Here is a 20,188-nt window from a genome sequence, read left to right on the forward strand (position 1 = left end):
ATGGGGTTGTTTGTATGGAAGCAGTTAAATTTCTTAAGTACTTAGTGCAATTTGAAATACAGAGTGAGCATTTTATAGTTATTATCCTGTGGATGGACAGGGCTGATGGGAAGGTAGGCAGGTGTGAGGAGAGGAGAATAGGAAGGGAATAGGTCTTTTTCATACCATCGGCTCCCCTGTCCTCAGCCATGTGACACCCTCCCCCGCACTCATCCCTTCCATGCACACTGCATGCAGGTACTGAATATCAAGCACTTTTCTGTTTGGAGCCTAAAGGGAACTACAATGTGGTGGGTGTATTGGGAGGGCAATCCTACTTGTTTTTCATGAGCTCTGAAAACCTCATCCTTGTCTCTTGAGGCCATTTCCCAAAGGCGACCTTACTTCCACCTGCTTACACAGAGCTACAAGGAGAAATTCAGGGCCAGAAATGCTCCTAATGGTGTTAAAGTTTACTGGGTGTTTGTTCTTCATCTGTGTTAACAATATCAAATGACGCAAAAGAAAATGAGAAAAAAAAGAAAAGAAAAAAAGATAATGAGTCCTTGCTTGGAGAAGCAAGAGGCTTGAGTAGGTCTCTCCCCAGGATAGAGGGGTGTGTGTGTGTGTGTGGGGAGGGGGGGGGGGAGGCTATTTCTCAGGCGCATAGAGCTCACAGGCTCAGGTGGATGGAAGGCAAGTCTGACCTCAGAACACCATCATGTGAGCCTTAGCATGGATGTGGTTGAGCAGGGCAGCCAGGCTCTGGTGCTGTTAAGGCCCCGAGGGATACTCCTCCTCCTCTTCCTCCTCTTCCTTGGAAAGCTGGAAGAAGGCATCTGAGGAGGCTTTGCTGGCAGCTGGCATCTTGGGTGCTCTGCCAGGGGCTGGAATCATAGGTAGAGGGGCCACTGTGGCTCGAACTCGATTTGTCTGCAACTGCCCAGCCTGAAAAGAAAGTGAGTAGAGCCACTTCTGAAGACCAGAGTTCCTGCTCTCCTATCCCATTCCCTTCTGAGTCTGCTGTCCTCACTCATTCCCTTGTCCCATCCCTGGAGTGACAGCCTCGAGGCTCAGGACAGTGGAGTCCACTGGACTCCAGCTTCCATAGTGCCCATGCCCTGGCTGAGTCCCTCCTTTGTTAGCTTGCCCACCAGCTAACAGTTCAGTTCCTCCTAGTCTTAAAACACTTCTTGTAACTTCAGCTAAGGGAAAGTGGCTTTCTAAAGGCTCTATTACTGTGAAACTGGAAAAAGTTATAAGGGCAAAAGGAAGCTCAAATATAAAATATAGATTTTATAAAGATAACTCTCCACATTCAATTACTCTTCTCTCTTTAACCCTTGTCACTAGAGCCCTCTCTACAAGCTACTAACCTTGGTCAGCCTCCCTTTGCTTATCTGAAAAATGAGTATAACACTTACCTTTCAGGGATGCCATGAGGAGTAAATAAGAAAATTATATGTGAAAGAGCTTGTCACACAACCTGGCAAATGACAGGTGCTCAGTAAATGCTAATTTCCCTTCCCTGGGGCATTTCTTTCCCTACCTTCCCTTCAGCCTTTCCTTTTGATGAAGGGCTATGCTTGTAGTTCCAGTGCAGCCAGTTTGCTTAGTGGGACAATGGTCTGTTAAATGACTAAACATGAAATTAAGATACCTGAAGATACATATGGCAATGCCCCAGCAGAACAGCTCCCCCACTGGGGAGGGATTGGGGTTGTAATTTCCTTTGTCTAGGGCAAAGGGCTGCTCTTTTTCTTCCTTGTTGGCCTGGTTCTCTCCTCCACCAGGGGAGATCCAGAGGAGAGGGCTATTCCCTGGGATGGGCAGGAGAAGGGGTCTTTTGGATTCTGGGCATAATGGGGGAGGAGGGAGTAAGGAGGGGAGCCGTACCTTTCTCTGGGCCCGGCTCTCCCAGCTTGAGTGGAGTCGGCCCTGGGGCTTGGCAAAGGTGCTGCTCAGGTGTGAGTACAGGTGACTCCAGACCTGCAAGGGGTTGTAGGTGGGCTCTAGCTCCAGGCTGTCCAGCACACTCTGAGGAAGAGAGGAGGTGCTTCACTTGGGGAACTTGAGGTCACAGAACACAAGATGTCAAGTGAGAGTCCTTTGAGTGTAAGAGGCAGGAGGAGGTGTGAAGACCCAGGGTGTCTCTGGAGGCTGTGAAATAGATGAATGTCCCGCAGGGTGTTCTGTTCCCCAGGCCTGAGTGTTTGTGAGGTAAGTGTCAGGCAGAGGCACAAGAATTTGGAGCAAACCTGACTGGTTAGGGACCCTGAACACTCGGGCTCTGAGAAGTGTGTCATGGGATTCCAGAGCATCATGAGGAATACAAGGGATCCAGTGTGCAAGGCTGTGAGGGAGGGTGTGTCCAGACCTGGGGTGCTCACAGTCTGCAAGGCAAGGCTACTGAGTTCTGGCCTGCCTGCGAGGTGAGCAGAACCAAAGGACACGCGAGCACAGCATTCCTGAGCAGTCAGGTTTTCCGGCCACAACATCCTGTGCCAGGAGCCATTGGCCCTGAAGTGAGACACTGAGCGAGCCACAGCCACTGTGCCCACCTCTCTCTGCATTCCCATGGCCGCCAAGCCAAGAGCACAATCCCAGGCTCTGTCCTCCTTTCACATAAGTCCGTGATCCAACAGCGAGGTGGTTCCAGTTCTCCCCACCCAGAGCCGCCCTCCTGTCTTCAGACTGAGGAGGCTGGCAGAGGAAATCCAGAATCCAGATCCAAGGAGGAGGAGGAGGAGGAGGAGGAGGAGGAGGAGGAGGAGGAGGAGGAGGAGGAGGGGGAGAAAATGGCCTTCAGAGCTGTTTCCTCCTTTGCACTGAAGTCTGATTTTGAAATCCTTCCTATTCTGGTAGCTTACATTGTCTGCTTACATTTTTTCTTTCCCTCAACAGACAGATGCATACAAACACAGGTACACACGCATACACACCCATAATGCAGAGACCCATGGGAACACACCATTATTGCTTACTTCCTCCTGCCCTGCCTCAGTTCCTAACCTTGTTTCTTCTCTGATCCTCTCACCACACCCTTTGGGCCACGTCTCCCTCAGCTCCCTGTCCTTCCCTTTACTGGCTCATTCCTCTCCCTCATCTCTTTCTTGAATTCCCTTCTCTTCTCTCCCCTCTATCTGTCTCATGAGATGTGGGCTCCACTTGCCTCCACAATTCTAAGGCTGTCATCAGGTGGGTTCTCAGGCAGCAGAGGGAAGGGGTTGGGCAGCATCAGTTCCCGCGTGGCCACTGCCTTCACCAGCAGAGTGAGGGAGCGTGATGGCATGATCACATAGAAGGTGGTGGCAGCTCCTTTCAGGCTGTGTCCTTGGCTTAGGGGCTCCCCTTTGGCCAACAGCAGCCATTCTCTTTTCTGAAACAAGGACATACATATATCTTCAGTCTTTGGAACCTTTTGAAGATCAATCCCAACTGAGGTTCCCCTGAGGGAGGGACTTCCTGTCTGAATCTCCAGTGCCCCTAGATACTCCTCTTCCTCCCTAGGTTGGGGATGCATACAGAGGTGTTGACAGTACAGAGACAAGTTAAGAGATGCCCTTTAACCTGAAGTAGGTTTTTACCCCAGAGGGGGCTAATGTATCACCCATTGGTAAATGTAGAGTTTTAAGAACCACAATTTAAAAAAACAGAGTCTTGAAACAAAGACTTGTGTGGAGTGTTGTGAAAATTCAGGTCTTATTTTGACGGTGATAAAGTCTGGTTGTGTTGCACAACTGAGGTAGAGTGGGCTGATAGGGGATCCTCTGGAATGCCCAGAGAGGGTTTATAAAGCAGTAGGCAAAGTTGCCTGAGCAGCAAGATGGGGTGAGGAGAACTGGGAAAGAAAACCTTTGGTACAACAAGGTGGGGGTGGGGGGCAGGGCTTTACCCAGTCACAGGACAAAAAGAAGGGTCAGAATTCAGGGGGAGGGTGACTGTGAGTGAAGGATACTGCAGAACAGAGTGGTGACACTTTGCCCTGTGCCATGGAAATGAGAGGTTAGCACACAGATAAGGAAACAAACAGACATAAACCGGTTTTCAAGGTGCACCCTTTGAAAAGTAGGCATGGGAATGAAGCAATTTTCTGTGGTAGTTTTCAAGGAAAACTATAAAACTCCAGGAAATATGGAGTCAGAACTGTTACAGTCTGTAAACTGTTCTCTTGCTTGAGGTGATCATCAGTTACAGTTGGTATAGACATAATAGTCTCCCTACTACTGAAGAGGAAAGATAGTGCATTTGCTCTACCTACTCGAGCTTATACTAAAAGTTGGAAGAAATAGTATAAAAAACAAGGAGAAAATAAAGATATTAAGGGAATAGAGGAATAACAGTGTCTTGTGGAAGACAAGAGAAAAGGGACACAGCGAAGCAGAAAAACCTACTGTAGCATTAGAGTTATACCCCAGCTGGATGTGCTGGGGTGGGGGTGATGGGGGAGGTTCTGGACACTTTATTTATTTATTTATTTATTTATTTATTTATTTATTATTAATTTATTTTTGTTATAGATGTTTCTCCTTTTTCCCCCCATTGACTCCCTCCTCCCTATCCCCTTCCACCCCTATTTATTTTTTTTACATTTTTTTTCTTTATTGATTTTAGAGAGAGAGGAAAGGAGAGAGATAGAAACATCAATGAGAGAAAATATCAATTGGCTGCCTCCTGCATGCCCCACACTGGGGATTGGGCCCACAACCTAGCCATGTACCCTGACTGGGAATTGAACCAGTGACCTTTCGGTGCATGGGTTGATGCTCAACTGTGAGCCACACTGGCCGGGCAGTTCTGGACACTTTAAATCACTGTCATCATTCTGTGCAGCACAGAACTCTGGGAGGTCTGGCAAGTGACAGTTACCTTCAGAAGTTTATTCTTTCTTAATATTTTGCTTATATCTGGAGATGTACTATTTTCCTTCATGATGGAAAGTCTGTCTACTCGCTACTTTTCAAGTCCGTCAGATTGAAAATAGATGTTATAGAAATTGTGGTGTATGTGTGCATGGGGGGAATTTGCCCCTTTAAGACATGGTCTTTTTAAGCCTGAAAGGGATGTACTCTGGACGGATTAAGTAGGAAGTTGCAGGGCACTCCGTTTCAGTTAGCTCAAGTAACTTTTGATGTGGCTTTTGAGATCAACTCAGGGTTCAAATTATTGTTATAATTATAGCCTTCTATTTCTATACTGGTTTATGCATTTGTTTGTGAATTAGTTTGTTTATTGAGAATTTATTGAGTGCCTATTATGTCTGAGCACTAGGCATAGGTATATAGAAATTCATTAGACATGTTCATTGCCCTCTTATAGCTTATAATATAGTAAGGGGAAGGTTTGTAAACTGATGTTTGTCCACACTTAGGATGGCCAACTGTCCTGGTTTGCCAATTCTCAGCACTGAAAGTCCTGTGTCCCAGAAAACCCCCCACTCCCAGGAAAACTGGGGTGGTTGGTAACCAGTCCAAGTCTGATGGAGGACGGACTATCTTGCCACTGTGGCAAGTCTCTGGGGGCTAACTATAGTAATGTGCCATTTCTTGCACCTCAGTGTTATGGAAAAAATTCACACCTGCTACATCATGTGATTACTAGGAAAATTTGAATGTTGTATACAGAAAAATCATGATCCCCCCTCCCCCAATTTTTGTTGACTGATTTTGAGACCAGCTAAAATTCTGTTAGATGATTGGTATACAGAAATCAATGAGGTCTCCTCAAAGTCACTTCTGATGTGCGGACTATCAGAGGTCTGGGAAGAGATTGAGTTGAAAGGATTTTACAAAATGCTTTAAAACGTATGGGATGATTTACAGAGAAGATGGCAGAAGGTTCTTGAAGGAAGAGAGACAAATGCATACTTATTAGAATTTGATAAAGATATTTATTTATCTGTAATTTCCAGGAGTATTTTGAGAAAGTGAGAGGTAGGGAAGTTGAACTTTAAGGCCCCTGTTTTGGACTCTGAATTTCTAACCTCTTTGGAGACTTGAAATCCAAACTTGAACATGTTACCCCAGTCATGGGTTGACTGTTGGTACAGGCAGTTGTAGCTGTGATGGAAATGGTGAACTGCCATTACAGGTCTCTGAGGCTGACAAGGCAGTGGCATGGGGATGTCTCCTGAGATGTCCCAGACCAGCTTTTGGGGCCCTCAAATTGAACAATGTTTAATTATGGTTGATGACTGCTGAGTACTTAGAATATGCTTTTGCTAATTCTAAAGAAAGGAGCATGAGTTAGATGCTGAATTTACCAGGAGGCAGGTGAAAAGGTGTCTATTCACGTTGTAGTTAGGGAATTTGTTATAGAAGGGGCCAGGGAGCTTAGATTTTTAGAAAGGGGGGACTGATTCTGTTTAGAACAGGTGTGAACAGGGACACTGTTGACTGGGGTGCTATACTCCAAACTCAGCCTGACTAAAGTCATCCTCCCTCACACTTATCCTAAGACTTTTACTAAGGTTATCAAGGAAGGTGTGGCTGCCACTGTTGGTTGACTGACCACTGCTCTGCCTCCATTTTTCCTTTTTCCTTCTCTCTACCTCCTTTTCAGCCTTTCAGTAATTGATCTAGGGATGATTTGTCACCTAGATTTAAATAATGAGACAGAAGCAGAAGTTGCTGGGTAATATTTTGGAAAAGCTTTGTAATGTGCTGGCAAGCTTTTTGCCTCTGCACCTATTCCTTCTTTCTCTCTAGGACAGGACTTAGTCTTAAGTTGCAATAGCCATCTTGTGACCATGAGACAATAGGCATAAGGATGAAGTGCTCCTGCTTTGGTTGCTGCAGTGGAAAATAGAAAGAGCCTGCTTCTTTGATGGTATCATTGATCAACTGCACCAGCTCGTAATTGTCTGTCCCCATACTTCTTGTTAATAAGAAAAATAAACTCTTAACTACTCAAGTTAGAATTAGATTGGTTTTTCTGTTCACTGCCGCCAGATGGATCCTTTACAGATACCAAAGGGAAAAAAGAGGATGTGGTTACTCACTTCTGGTGTCTGGGAAAGAGGAGCAGAGGGACAGTTTTAATGGCATTGGTGTAGGCCTTGCCAAAAGGGCCAGTGAGAATTTGCTGTAGCAGGTTAAAACTCTAATTCACCAAACCAGAGCTACCTTGGTCTGTCATCAGTATAATGGTCTGGGACCAAACTCAGTGATTAGAGAATCACTGACTAATTCCTGAGCAGGAGTGTTTCTGATGCAGCCAGGGGGTAGGAAGAGCAAGAGCACTCATTTTGTTTTGTTTGTGGGCAGACATACATTTCATTGTCCTCCTGCATCCAGGAAGAGAAATCACTGCTAGTTATGGAAAAGTCCTGCATACCTGGGGTGTTTTGGAATATGGAAGCAGGAGGGAATGAGGTTCATTTGACATTATTTGCTTATTTTTTCACACCAGAAGGCAGGAGGGGAAGAAAATGAAGCTGCAATACCCACTTCTCTGCTACTCTCCCACCAGCTTCCAGAAAGGAGACCAGGGAAGATGATGAAAGATGTTGCAACCCCCAAACATCAGATTATATAGTCTTCTCAAGTGAATATGAAATGTTCTCCAGGATAGACCTTATGATAGGTCATAAATCAAAATACAATGAATTTAGAAAGATTAAAATCATCCAAAGTATCTTTTCTGACCACAGTGAAATGCAATTAGAAATCAATAACAAAAAGAAATGTGGGAAATTTATGAATATGTGAAAATTAAACAACATATTCCTAGACAATCAATGGTTCAAAGCAGACATCATCAGAGAAATTAGAAAATAATTTGAGATGAGTGAAAATAAAAGCACAACATACAAAATTTATGAAATATAGCTAACATAGTCCTTACAGGAAAATTTATAGCAGAAAACTCCTAAAAAAACTCAAATCAATAACCTAACCTTCCACTTGATGAAACTAGAAAAAGGAGACCAAACTAAAGCAAGCAGAAGAAAGAAAAAAAAATTACTAGAGGAATTAGTAATAGAAATAGAGAATAGAAAAATAATAGAGACAATCAATGGATACAAAAGTTAGTTCTTTGACAAGATTAACAAAATTGACAAACATTTAGCTAGACTGATCAAGGAAAAAAGGAAATACACAAGTCACTTAAAACATAAAATAAAAGGAGGGCATCACTATTGACCTTACAGGAATTGAAGAGATTATAAGGAAATATTATAAACAACTGTATGCCCCCCCCCCATAACTTCCTAGAAAGACATACTACCAAGACTGACTCAAGAAGAAATAGAAAATCGAAATAAATCTGTGTCACAGGTCTCCCAGACCAGTCTCAGGTTCAGCAATTTACTAAGATAACTCACAGGACTTAGCATATAGTCACACTTATGGATATGATTTATTACAGCAAAAGGATACAAAGCAAAATTAGCAAAGGGAAAAGACTTATGAGGTGAAGTCCAGAAGAAGCCAGGTATAAGCTTCTAAGAGTCCTCTACCTATGAAGTCACACAGTATGTGCTTATTTCCTCTAGCACTCAACTGTGACAACATATGTAAAATGTTGTGTACCAGGAGTTGTTAGAGATTTAGTACCCAACATTTTTTAAAAAAAATCCCCACCTGAGGATATTTTTCAATTTATCTTCAGATAGAGTAGGAGGGGGAGAGAGAGAGAGAAACATCGATGTGAGAGAGACCCACTGACTGGTTGCTTCCTGCATGACCCCGACCAGGGCCAGGGACCAAGCTGCAACTGAGGTACATGCCCTTGAATGGAATCGAACCCATGACTCTTTGCTCTGTGGGCCAATACTCTAACCACTGAGCAACCGGCCAGGGAAGTACCCAACATTTTTACTGGGGACTGGTCACAAAAGCACCCTGTGCCTAGCACATATGAAAATTCTAGTCTCCTAGAAGAAAATCAGATATTTAGCATAAACCATATATTTTTATACAGTTTAGGAACAGCATGCCATTTTTATTATTTAGGGAATGGTGAGAACACTACCAAAATCCAAATTCCCAGATGTCAGCCAAGGGCCAATCTTGCAAGTCGGACTATCTAAGAATAGACATCTCAGACCTGCTATTTAACTTTTTTGTATAATCTTATATAAGTAAAGATAAAGAATTAGTAATTAGGAAATTTTCCACAAAGAAAAGCCAAAGCCTAGATAGCATAACTGGGAATTCTACCAAACCTTTAAAGAAATAATATTAATCCTTTACAAATTCTTCCAAAAAATAGAAGATGTAGGTACACTTCCCATGTCATTCTATGAGACCAGTATTACCTTGATACTAGAACCAAAGACATCACCAGAAAAGAAAATTACAGACCGATATCCCTTATGAACATAGATACAAAAATCCTCAACAACATACTAGCCAAACAAATCCAGCAACATATATAAGGATTGTAAACAACCAAGTGGGATTTATTCTAGGAATGCAAGTTTGGTTTAACATTCAAAAATCAAACAACGTAATACACCATGTTAATAGAACAAAGGACAAAAACTACATAATCATCTCAATAGATGCAGAAAAAGCATTTGATAAAATCCAAAATTCTTTCATGATAAAAACATTCAACAAACTAGAATTAGAATGGAATTTCCTCAAGTTGTAGAGACAAAGGTCTCTCCAAAAACCCACAGCTAACTTCATAGGTGGTGAAATACTGGATGCTTTGCCCCTAAGATCAGGAACAAGACAAAGATGTCTGCTCTTGCCACTTCTATTGAACAATGTACTGGAGGTCTATTAAAGAGCAAAGGGCCATTTTCCATATTTTCTGTATTGTTAGTCCCCATGGGATTCTGAGGAGCGGGGGGAGACACTCATAAAGATATTGAGTGTGTCAACATTTTGACACTTGGGGACTAATATTTTCTAAATTTGATTTAGGAAAATACAGTAATGTGACATTTTTCAAGTCAGAGAGATAAGGTGAAAATTCATACCACTGATCAGTGCTGTGAAGATCCAGATAGATGTGGCAATGGGTACATGGGTGGGGAAGGGGCAAAAAGGATACGTGGGGGTTGGCTGTAGCTGGGATGGGGGAGTACAGGAAAAGCTTCATAGTCAAGGTATTTAAGCAAAATCTGGGAAAAAAATGAGTAGACAACAGCGTGAAAAAAGGTGGAGGTGTGAAACAGTTGAGCATATTTGAGGAACATGAAGCCCACTGATCCCATGTTAGCCTGCTCTCCTAGCACTTGTCTGTTTCCCTGCAGGCGCTATACTCTAACCTCATTCTGATTGTTTTTTTGTTTTTCAAAAAATAGCTCCTGACCTGCCCTCACCCCACTCTCGGTTTGGATTCTTGCTCCTGACTCTTTGCCTAATATAACCAAGGACTTTCCATTTCCCCACCCATTTACAGCCCAACCAGGTCATTGCCTGTGTACTTAGACTCCCACTGAACACATCCTGACTTGATTCCTGTCACTTCTGTGGCCAATTAGGGCAGACATGGCCAGTAAAACTCTGGAATGCATTTCCAGAGACTGACATTTTAAGTAGGAAACTGAAATACCTAGGTGGTATTTTCATTTCTTTTTCTAGTTCCCACAGACATGACTTTGTAAGAGAAATGAGGATGTGGAAAATGAGTCACTAGCTACATAACTGGGACTACACAGTAGGATTTGGTAATTGAAATTATGTTTTCCTGGTGATGGGTAGATTAATCTCATAAATACTTGGAAAATATATATATATATATTCCCTACCACATTCCACAAAACATTTATGCCAGTTTAGAAAAATGTAAAAACACAAAAAGATAAAATAAGCAATTAAGGGGATTGGACAAAGAAAAATAAGGGTAGGGCAATAATAGAGCCAAGATTAGATAAGCTCATAGAAATGCAAGCCACCCACTTTTGCCAGAAGGGAGCCCACACTTTTTTCTGATACAAAGCCTGGGAGAAGTTATTCTGTGGATTCTTACTGAGTAGAGGATGTGTTTCAGAGAACTCCTGCAATCAATATGATAATGAATTTCCACATGGTTATAGAGTGGTTAAGCGTTTGGGTCCTGGAGTTAACCCTTCTGGATTCAATTATGCTCTACCATTTACTAGTGGTGTAATCTTGGGAAAATACTTAACCTCTCTGGGCCTCAATTTCTCATCTGTGAAATAGGGATAATAATTGCTACTTCATGAAATGGTTATGGAAATAATATAAATTAATATTTGTGAAATGTTTAGTACTGTTTCAGGCTCTTAGTAAGCGCCATAAAGTGTTTAAAATTTTTAAATTAAAAATATATTTAGCCCTGGCCTATGTGGTTCAGTTGATTGGAGCATTGTCCCATGCACTTAAAGGTCTCAAGTTTGATTCCTGGCCAGGGCACACACCCAGGATGTGAGTTTGATCCCCTGTTGGGGCGCATACAGGAGGCGATCAATCAATGTTTCTCTCTCACATTGATGTTTCTTACTCTCTCTTCCTTTCCCTTCAAAATCAATAAAACACCCTTCACATACCCTTGGGTGAGGATTAAACAATTCATTTAATAATTATTAGATACTGTTTTTTTTTTTTACATTTTATTAGTTTAAAAAGATTTAATAATTCTTAGCTATAGATTTATAAAACTCTGAAGAATGTAGTCAAAACACAAAGCTCTGATGTGGTCTGGAGTGAAATTTATGGAAATGGTGGATGGCACATATCTTTTAGGAAGGGCTGAAAAATGGATTTATCAAGAGCCTTGCCTACCAGATGAAGGGATATTCTTCTGAGGAAAAGTAAGTAAAATACTAAAATAAAACAAAATAATCTAGGAGGACAGAAAGATACAACTCCATTTAACTGTCAAGTAAAAAGAAAATCAGGGAATGGAATAAAACTTAAGGCTTCAGTTGTTTAAGGTTTTAGGGTATGTGTAAAATGTAATTTGGAGAGTTACACAACTTTTATAGTTGATGAGACCCATGGGCTGGCACTAATTACTAGAATTAGATGATGGCAGTGTGGTCTTTGTTCAGAAGAACTACTTTGAAGGGACGGGTGGAGGCACAGACAGTATTGAATGAACTGAGCTCTGTTTATCATTGTAAGGAAACCCAGGAGCCTGAAAGAGAACACGGTAGAGGGTAAACCAGAAAATGTATTATGAGTTATTTAGCCAGATAAGGGGTGAAAAGAGGGAGTAAATGAACCTTTTTATTTTTGTTGTTAATCCTTACCCGAGGATATTTTTCCATTGATTTTTTAGATGAAGTGGAAGGGGTGGGGGGCAGGCGGGGGGAGAAAGAGAGAGGGGGAGAGAGAGAGGGGGAGAGAGAGAGAGAGAGAGAGAGAGAGAAACATCAATGTGAGAGAGGCACATTGATTGGTTGTCTCCCACATGACCCTGACCAGGGTGAGGGTTGGAATCTGAAACCCAGGTACATGCCCTTGACCGGGACTGGAACCCATGGATGATGCTCTAACCACTGAGAAACCAGCCAGAGCATAAAAGAACATTTAATAAGCATCTACTTCTGCAACTGAGTTGGTTGGAATGGCCAGAGGCAGACTAGTTCTCCTGCCTAGACCAGTTAGAACAGCTGGGTAACATACAGAAACGGTTCGTCTGAAGGCAGTGAGGAGGTGCTGTGACAATGGAAAAGAGAGGCAGCTAAGTCTCTGGAGAGGAAAGAATCTAGAGACATTAGGGAAGTATTGCAACTGCTTTTACAATGAGGGCACTTGTTGGTTCTGAGTTGGAGGTAATTGGGGTGGGGCTGAGAATATAGGATTTGTACCTACTGAGGCACTTGCAAGGGAACAGAGAAACCAGAAGATCTTTCAATACAGACTTGGCAGGGGTAAGGGGTGCTCAAGCCAATTTTTCACTCAGCACATTTGCCAGATCCTGGGGCTGCACAGAGCAAAAGACAAAAACACCTAAGGAGAGAGCTTCTAGAAGTAGCACAGCCAAGGGGAAGGAAGGGACACACAATACACCAGGTTTTCAGTGGAAAATCCTGGAGGGCCAGGGGCAGACCAGGAGTAGGTGGAGCCTTAGCAGGACTGCAGCCCAGCCTTGACTCAGCAGAACTCCTGAGTGGAATGAGATGATCTGCCACCGCTCCATCTGCTTAGTGCAGGGCAGGACAGACCCTCTCTAGAGGAAGCCAATACCAACTGGAGCCTCTACAATGTATTTAGATGCAATGAGCATCTCTCATTGTAATATTAGCACGTGCACAAAAAGATAAGAACACATGTCTGAAAACCACAAGAAAAAAGAGACAATAGAAAAAAAAAAAAAAAGCCACAGGGGATCCAGGTATTGGGGTTAGTGAATAAGAACCCTAAAATAACTATGAGAAGTGTGTTCAAGAATAGTGGTGAAAAGATGGAGAATTTCTCCAGAGAATTAAAATAAAAAAGGGAACAAATGAAAATCACAGAACTACTAACCAACCATTATGTGCAAATTGTATGCCAGACATATGCTAGGTGCTTTACACACCCACCACTACTTACTCATCTTAAGAACCATATGAGGTATATTTTTATTGTCTCTATTTTACATGTGACAGGGACAAGAGTTACTAATGCATGTCTCTCATGCACCTTCTCCCTTGCTTTTCCTTCTCCCCCATTTCACTTATATTCAAAAAAGAAGAAGCATCATGGGTTCTATTCCTAGATATTTTAAATAGGTAGAGACAGAACCTAAAAAGGAGGGGATGATGTCAGAGAGGCTATCAATCTATAGAATGTTTATATGGCTGAGAGAGGAAGAAGATAGAGGAACAGGGACTGGGGATGTAGACAGTACATTCATTTTTATTTATTTATTCATTTTGTGTGTGTGTGTGTGTGTGTGTGTGTGTGTGAAAGGGTCTTGGAAAAGATCAACAGATCCAGGTTAAATATAATAGAGGAGTAGAGGAAGAAAATTTGAGAAATGTTATTGTAGGTTATGAACTATTTTTTTGGTGTCCTTTGGAAGCACAAATATACCTTTTGGCCTCTGGATAGTGCTTCTTTACCTACCCTTTATGCAGAGACTAAACCACATGAGGCCATTAGAATTGTTAGGGTTACAAACAGATGAATACACTGATGCTTAGAGAGGTTAGTATATTGCCTAAGCTTACACAGTTGGGAAATAATGAAGCTGTCACTAGGGCCATCTGGCTCTAAAGTCCATGCTTTCCATGGATAATACAAATTACATTTTACCACCACAGATTAGAACACTGCTTTGCCTTGACTCCCCACAAAAAGAGAGGTAACCGTTTATACTCTGAACCTAAATTTGACTGAGGCTGAGGAATTAGTTGGTAAAATGGAGAAGTGGTAGAAATGCCAGGGAAAGGCAACCATGTTATTCTGCAATCTGGGTAGCCAAATTTATATCCTAGACTTTAATCCATATCTTTTAAAAAAATTATTTATTTTTTTAAAGGATATTTTTACATTTATCTTCAGACAGAGTGGGAGGGAGGGAGGGAGGGAGGGAGAGAGAGAGAGAGAGAGAGAGAGAGAGAGAGAGAGAAACATGATGTGAGAGTGACAAATAAATTTGTTGCCACTCGCTCGGCCCCAATCCAGGCGGAGACAAACTGCAACCGAAGTTTGTGCCCTTGGCCAGAATCGAACCCGCGACTTATTGGTCCACGGGCCAACGCTCTACCACTGAGCCAAACCGGTCAGGGCTCAATTCATTTTAAATATATGATCCTATAAGATATGGATTAGCCCTGGCCAGTTTGGCTCAGCAGTTAGAGTGTTGGCCCATGGACCAATGAGTCGCGGGTTCGATTTCAACCAAGGGCACATACCGCGGTTGTGGTTCGTCCCGGCCCTGGTTGGGGTCATGCGGAAGGCAATCAGTTGATGTGTCCCTCTTATGTCGATGTTTCTCTCTCTCTCTCTCTCCCTTTCTCTCCCTCCCACTCTATCTGAAGAAAAATACCCTTGGGTGAGGATTAAAAAAATTAAAAATAAATAACCAAAATGAATTGAAATAGCTTTTCTCTAAAAAGAGACAGAGCACACAAAGGTCTAATGATAAATATAGGAATCCAGAAAGGCTTCAGTGCAGAAAACCATTTGAGCTGAGTCTTTCAAGATGGGGTAGGACTGGAACACATGGAGATAGGAGAAGAGACAGATGAACAAAGTTTCAAAAGTGGGGCCATTTAAAGTCTGTATGTTAATTTGGTTGGTGTGTATAGTACATGAAGGAGAGTAATGGGAAACAAGGCTGGAGCTGAATACTTGGTTAAGAAATATGGACTCTAAAGTATAATGAACATCAAGTCATAAAATATCTTTAAGCTGAAAGAGGGCAGGATCAGTGCTGTGTTTCAAGAAGATTAATCTGGTGACAATATGTAAAATGGATTGGGAAGGGAAACAATGAAAGGCATTTAGACAAGTTAAGATATTATTGCACTATTGAAAGAAAAAAGTAGGAAGGGCCTGAACTAGGATAGTGATAATGGAACTGAGAGGAGAAGACACAAGCAATCCCAGTAGATACTATAGGGATAGCACAGACGAGGCTCAAGTCACTGGGTACTGGCACCATGGAAAAACATGTGACAGTCAGGAGAATGCTTCAAGAAGGTTACTCTGGTTCAATGAGCAGGGCAGATTAGAAGAGGGACAGACTGGAGGTAAGGAAGCTAGTTAGGAATTCACTGACGGCTTGGTGCAAACAAGCGGTGGGAATGGGAAGGAAAGGACAGTCACAATTCATGTTATGAGAAGGAAACTGAAACGACTTAGTGATGAAGTGGGTGTAAAGGGGGAGAGGGGTGGATGGGACTGAAGTTTCAAGCCTGAGTGAGTAGACAGAGGTGGTGCTGCTATTAACAGAAAGACAGAAGTTAGAATGAGAAGTCAGCTGGAGGGGAAATGTCACAGCAAGAAACAGAAGGCAAGAGTGTTACGTGGGGGAGCTGACAACATCAGCTTTTAAAAGAACATATGAAAGAGGTGTAAGAAAGAATACCAAACCAAGGATGGAGGTAAAGAAGTGGTAAAAAACTTGTACAAATAGGACCAGGAAGGTTAAAATTCTAAATAAATCTTAAGTCTTGTCACACTGTAGGCACTAAAAAAATTTGCTGTTGAATGAATGAGCTGAGGCCTGTGAAAAATTCTTTTCTCTATAACACATTGCCCTTCAGGCTTTTTGTTGTTTGGAGATGTCATGTGAAAAGCAAGAAAGAAGAGCCATTCAAACACTACTTTGCTTCTCTCTTTTCCAGAAAAGGAGAGTGGTTTTAATCTGGATGAGGTGGAACAAACACAGTAGAGGGAACAACAGTAGCATAAGATGGGAGAGGAGCTGTTACAAGTATACAGTCCCATTTAAAAAAAAAATTTTTTTTTCTTTATTGATTTGAGAGAGAGAAACATCGATGATGAGAGAACACAGATTGCCTGCCCCTTTCACGCCCCCCACTGGAGATAGGGCCCACAACCTGGGCATGTGCCCTGACCGGGAATTGAACCAGCGACCTCTTGGTGCATGAGCTGATGCTCAACCACTGAGCCACACCAGCTGGGCAGCACCCAGTCTCTTTAATTCACATCCAGTGAAGGATAGAAGCATGGGGTATTCAGTGAAGGGAGAATAAGCTTCAGTGTTGTAGTCTATTTACCTGGCTGCATTGGAATAGGAGTAGGGAGTTTAGCAAGAAGTTAAAAGCATCCACAGAACTAGATTCAAATTCTGAGTTAGCCACTTTGGTAGCTGTGTGACCTTTGGTAAGTCACCTGATCTCTTCAGACATCAGTCTTCCCTATTTGTAAAAACAAGATCAACAATCCCTATTCTCAGAGAGTTATTGTGAAGTTTAGATGAGGTAAAGGTATGCAGAGCACTTGGTTAAGTAAGTAGCACTTAGTAAGATGAACATGCTGGTACACATATCTTTGTTCCTTTTCTGATTGTTTCCTTGAGTCCAGCAATGGAATTAAAGTGTTGAAGGGTATCACTTTCTAGAACATGTACACTACCTCTAACTGTGTATTAAAATGCCATTATATTTGGTTTTGTGCTTCTAGTAGCCAAACAAGACGAAAACTAGATCAGTTAGAAAATCAAAAGCCAAGCTGGGAGTTCTAGTCACAAAGCTCCCCCAAAACGGGGCCCAGATGTTGTTGAGTACAGCATTATACATGTATTTGAGCTTTTCTACGAATCTGTTACCAAGGACCAAGATGCAGAATTGTAGTAGGGAGAAGACAAGACATACTTAGGAGAGAGGCAAAACATACTCCTCTCCAAATCTGGTGTCTAGAGGGGATTCACAGACCAAAGCTACCTGGTTCATCCCCGTCTAGCAGGAAAAACTGACTGTCCTGGAGCCACCACCAAGAACTCCATGCAAAAAAATGCCCTGGCTGGTTTGGTTCAGCGGTTAGAGCATCGGCCTGCGGTCCGGAGGGACCCGGGTTCGGTTCCCGCTAAGGGCATGTACTTCGGTTGCGGTTTGTCCCCGGCCCTGGTTGGTCGTGCGGGTGGCACTGGATGTGAAGGACACATCGATGTTTCTCTCTCTCTCCCTTCCTCTCTCTCCCTCCCACTCTATAAAAAGAAAGAAAGAAAGAAAGAAAAGCATTCATGATACAAAATCAAGAAACAGAAAATAAAAAATGAACTCGAAGGATTCATAGAAAATTCATGATTGGTAATTACAGGGAACGAGGCAGAGGTGGGAGTGTGGTGACACTGGGGATCAAAGGTACTTCAAATGTATTGGGGAATATTTTATTACACATATACAAACACACATAGAGGCTAAAAGCAAATATGCCAACATGCTAACAACTCTCAATTCTGGGAGGTAAGAAACTTTGCACTTTACGCGTTTCTGTATTTTTAACTTATTAGATAAAAAAAGAGGCCCTGGCCGGTTTGGCTCAGCGGTTAGAGCGTCGGTCTGCGGTCCTGAGAGACCCGGGTTCGGTTCCCGCTAAGGGCGCATAACTCGGTTGCAGTTTGTCCCTGGCCCTGGTCGGTTGTGCGGGTGGCAGCCACTCGATGTGTCCCTTTCACATCGATGTTTCTCTCTCTCTCTCTCTCTCTGTTCCTCTCTCTCCCTCCCACTCTACCTGAACAACAACAAAAAAAATGGAGAAGTGTCCTCGGGTGAGGATAAAAAAAAAATAAAATAAAAAATAAAAGAGATTGCTATAGGGGATGGTACATTGGTAAAGGATTCCTGGAGAAGATGAGGTTTGAGGCAAACTATAAAAAATGCATTTTTGGGCCCTGGCCGGATGGCTTAGTTGGTTGAAATATTGTCCCATACACCAAAAATTTGTGGGTTCTATTCTGGTCAGGGAATATACCTAAGTTTTGGATTTAATCCCAGTTGGGACGTGTATGGGAGGCAGCTAGTCGATGTTTCTCTCTCTCTCCCTTTCTCTCTCTCTAAAAATCAATAAAAACATATCTTCAGGGAAAAAAGAAAAGGGAACTTTGGAAGGACTCAGTAGAGAGCTGCCAGGGTCCAAGACTGAGAAGCTTTCTGTTTGAAAATAGTCCCCTGTTTTCAGGAAGTCAGTTAGGGAAATAAAAATTACTTATGTGAAACACCTACATTCCAATTCATGGTAATACCGAATTGAAAGTTATATCACTTATTATTAATAAAAGAGAAAGTGAAAAGAAATTATTTCACAATAAACAATTCAGTTTTTCATATGTCTTGACCTAAAAACAAACAAACAAACAAGAACAAAAACCAATGTCTGTTAAAAATATCATGCTCTGTAAGAATGTATTGAAGCCACACTTGAGGGACATTCCTCCCCAGTGATGTGGCATCTCTGAGATCATAAGGAATTGGGTGGAGTAAATAGTAAACTGAGCTGTTGGGCTCTAACAGTCAGAACATATCTGTTGACTGTCTGCAAAGACAGGAGATGGGTGTTCTTCAGATAGGAAACAGGAACTCAGTGGGTGGAACTAAAAGGGAGTGTGGGCTTTGAAACAGGAAAAAAAGAAGTCTGCTTCTGATAGTGAAAGAGATACATTGCTGTGCCGTTCTGATCACAAATATCCTGCTATGTCAGACCTTTATTCTATAACCACAAGCTGTTATACACATGCTTGTACTATATTGGTGGTTGTTTCATTTTGCTTCGTAATTGTGCTACTGTTTTATGTATGTGCTCTTTTAGTTTTGCCATTTCGGGAAATGGCATACACTTAGCTTGTTCAAGTCAGAAACCAAGCAGTAATTCAATATTTTCCTCTCCCTCACTCCCCACATCCTATCCTTCACCAAGTTCGGACTCTTTCTTTAAAATATTTCTTTAGGTTTACCTTTTTCATCTTGACTTCCACCATCATCTCTTGCTTAGATGACTGCAATGCCCTCCTGCCTCATTTTCTTGTTTCCATTCTTGCCTTTGCCAGTTCTTTTCCAAATTTTGGCCCAAGTAATCTTATAAAAACTTACATGATTCATTTCTCATGATTTCTTTCTGTACTTAAAGTCCAAAGTCCTTAATTTAGCCAACAAAGCTTTGCACAATTTGACCCCATTCCCTTGTCCTCCCTACCTTGTGGTTCTTTCCCCTCTTTTGCTTTGTTTCAGTCACAATGGCCTTTTTTTTTTTATCCTCACCCGAGGACATTTTCTCCATTTTTTGTTCAGATAGAGTGGGAGGGAGAGAGAGAGAGAGAAACATTGATGTGAAAGGGACACATACAGTGGTTGCCACCTGCAAGACCCAACCAGGGCCGGGGACAAACTGCAACAGAGGTACGTGCCCTTAGCAGGAACCGAACCCAGGTCTCTCGGGACCACAGACCGACGCTCTAACCGCTGAGCCAAACCAGCCAGGGCGGCCTTTTTATTCTTGATTATTCTCTCAGCTCTTTCTAGCCTTGAGGTCTTTGCGCATTCCTTTCCAGGCACCTGAAGTGCTCTCCCTGTCACCCTTCACCTGGGTGATTCCAATTTATCTGGCAGGTCACAGTTTGTTTGTTTGTTTGTTTATTTATTTATCCTCACCTAAGGACATTTTTTAGATATTTTGTTCAGATAGAGTGGGAGGGAGAGAGAGAAACATCGACGTGAAAGGGACACATCGAGTGACTGCCACCCACACGAACCAACCAGGGCCGGGGACAAACTGCAACTGAGGCACATGCCCCTAGTGGGAACCGAACCTGGGTCTCTCCGGACCACAGGCCAATGCTCTAACTGCTGAGCCAAACTGGCCAGGGCTGGCAGATCTCAGTTAAAATG

The 20,188-nt window shown here is 42.5% G+C and overlaps 1 protein-coding gene across 1 annotated transcript in view; it reads right to left on the bottom strand.

Moving 5' to 3' along the window:
• Positions 1-753: 753 nt before the first annotated feature.
• LOC118630952 (meiosis 1 associated protein) overlaps positions 754-20,188 on the bottom strand; it is an 86,278-nt gene continuing 66,843 nt past the window's right edge. The window contains exons 8-10 of the mRNA XM_036263222.1: positions 3,152-3,358; positions 1,876-2,016; positions 754-927 (exon numbers count right to left, since the gene is read on the bottom strand). Of these exons, the coding sequence (XP_036119115.1) occupies positions 754-927; positions 1,876-2,016; positions 3,152-3,358 (522 nt within the window). The remainder of the gene's footprint in view (positions 928-1,875; positions 2,017-3,151; positions 3,359-20,188) is intronic.

Source organism: Molossus molossus, unplaced genomic scaffold (assembly GCF_014108415.1).
Source record: "Molossus molossus isolate mMolMol1 unplaced genomic scaffold, mMolMol1.p scaffold_m16_p_15, whole genome shotgun sequence".
NCBI classification, from domain to species: Eukaryota; Metazoa; Chordata; class Mammalia; order Chiroptera; family Molossidae; genus Molossus; species Molossus molossus.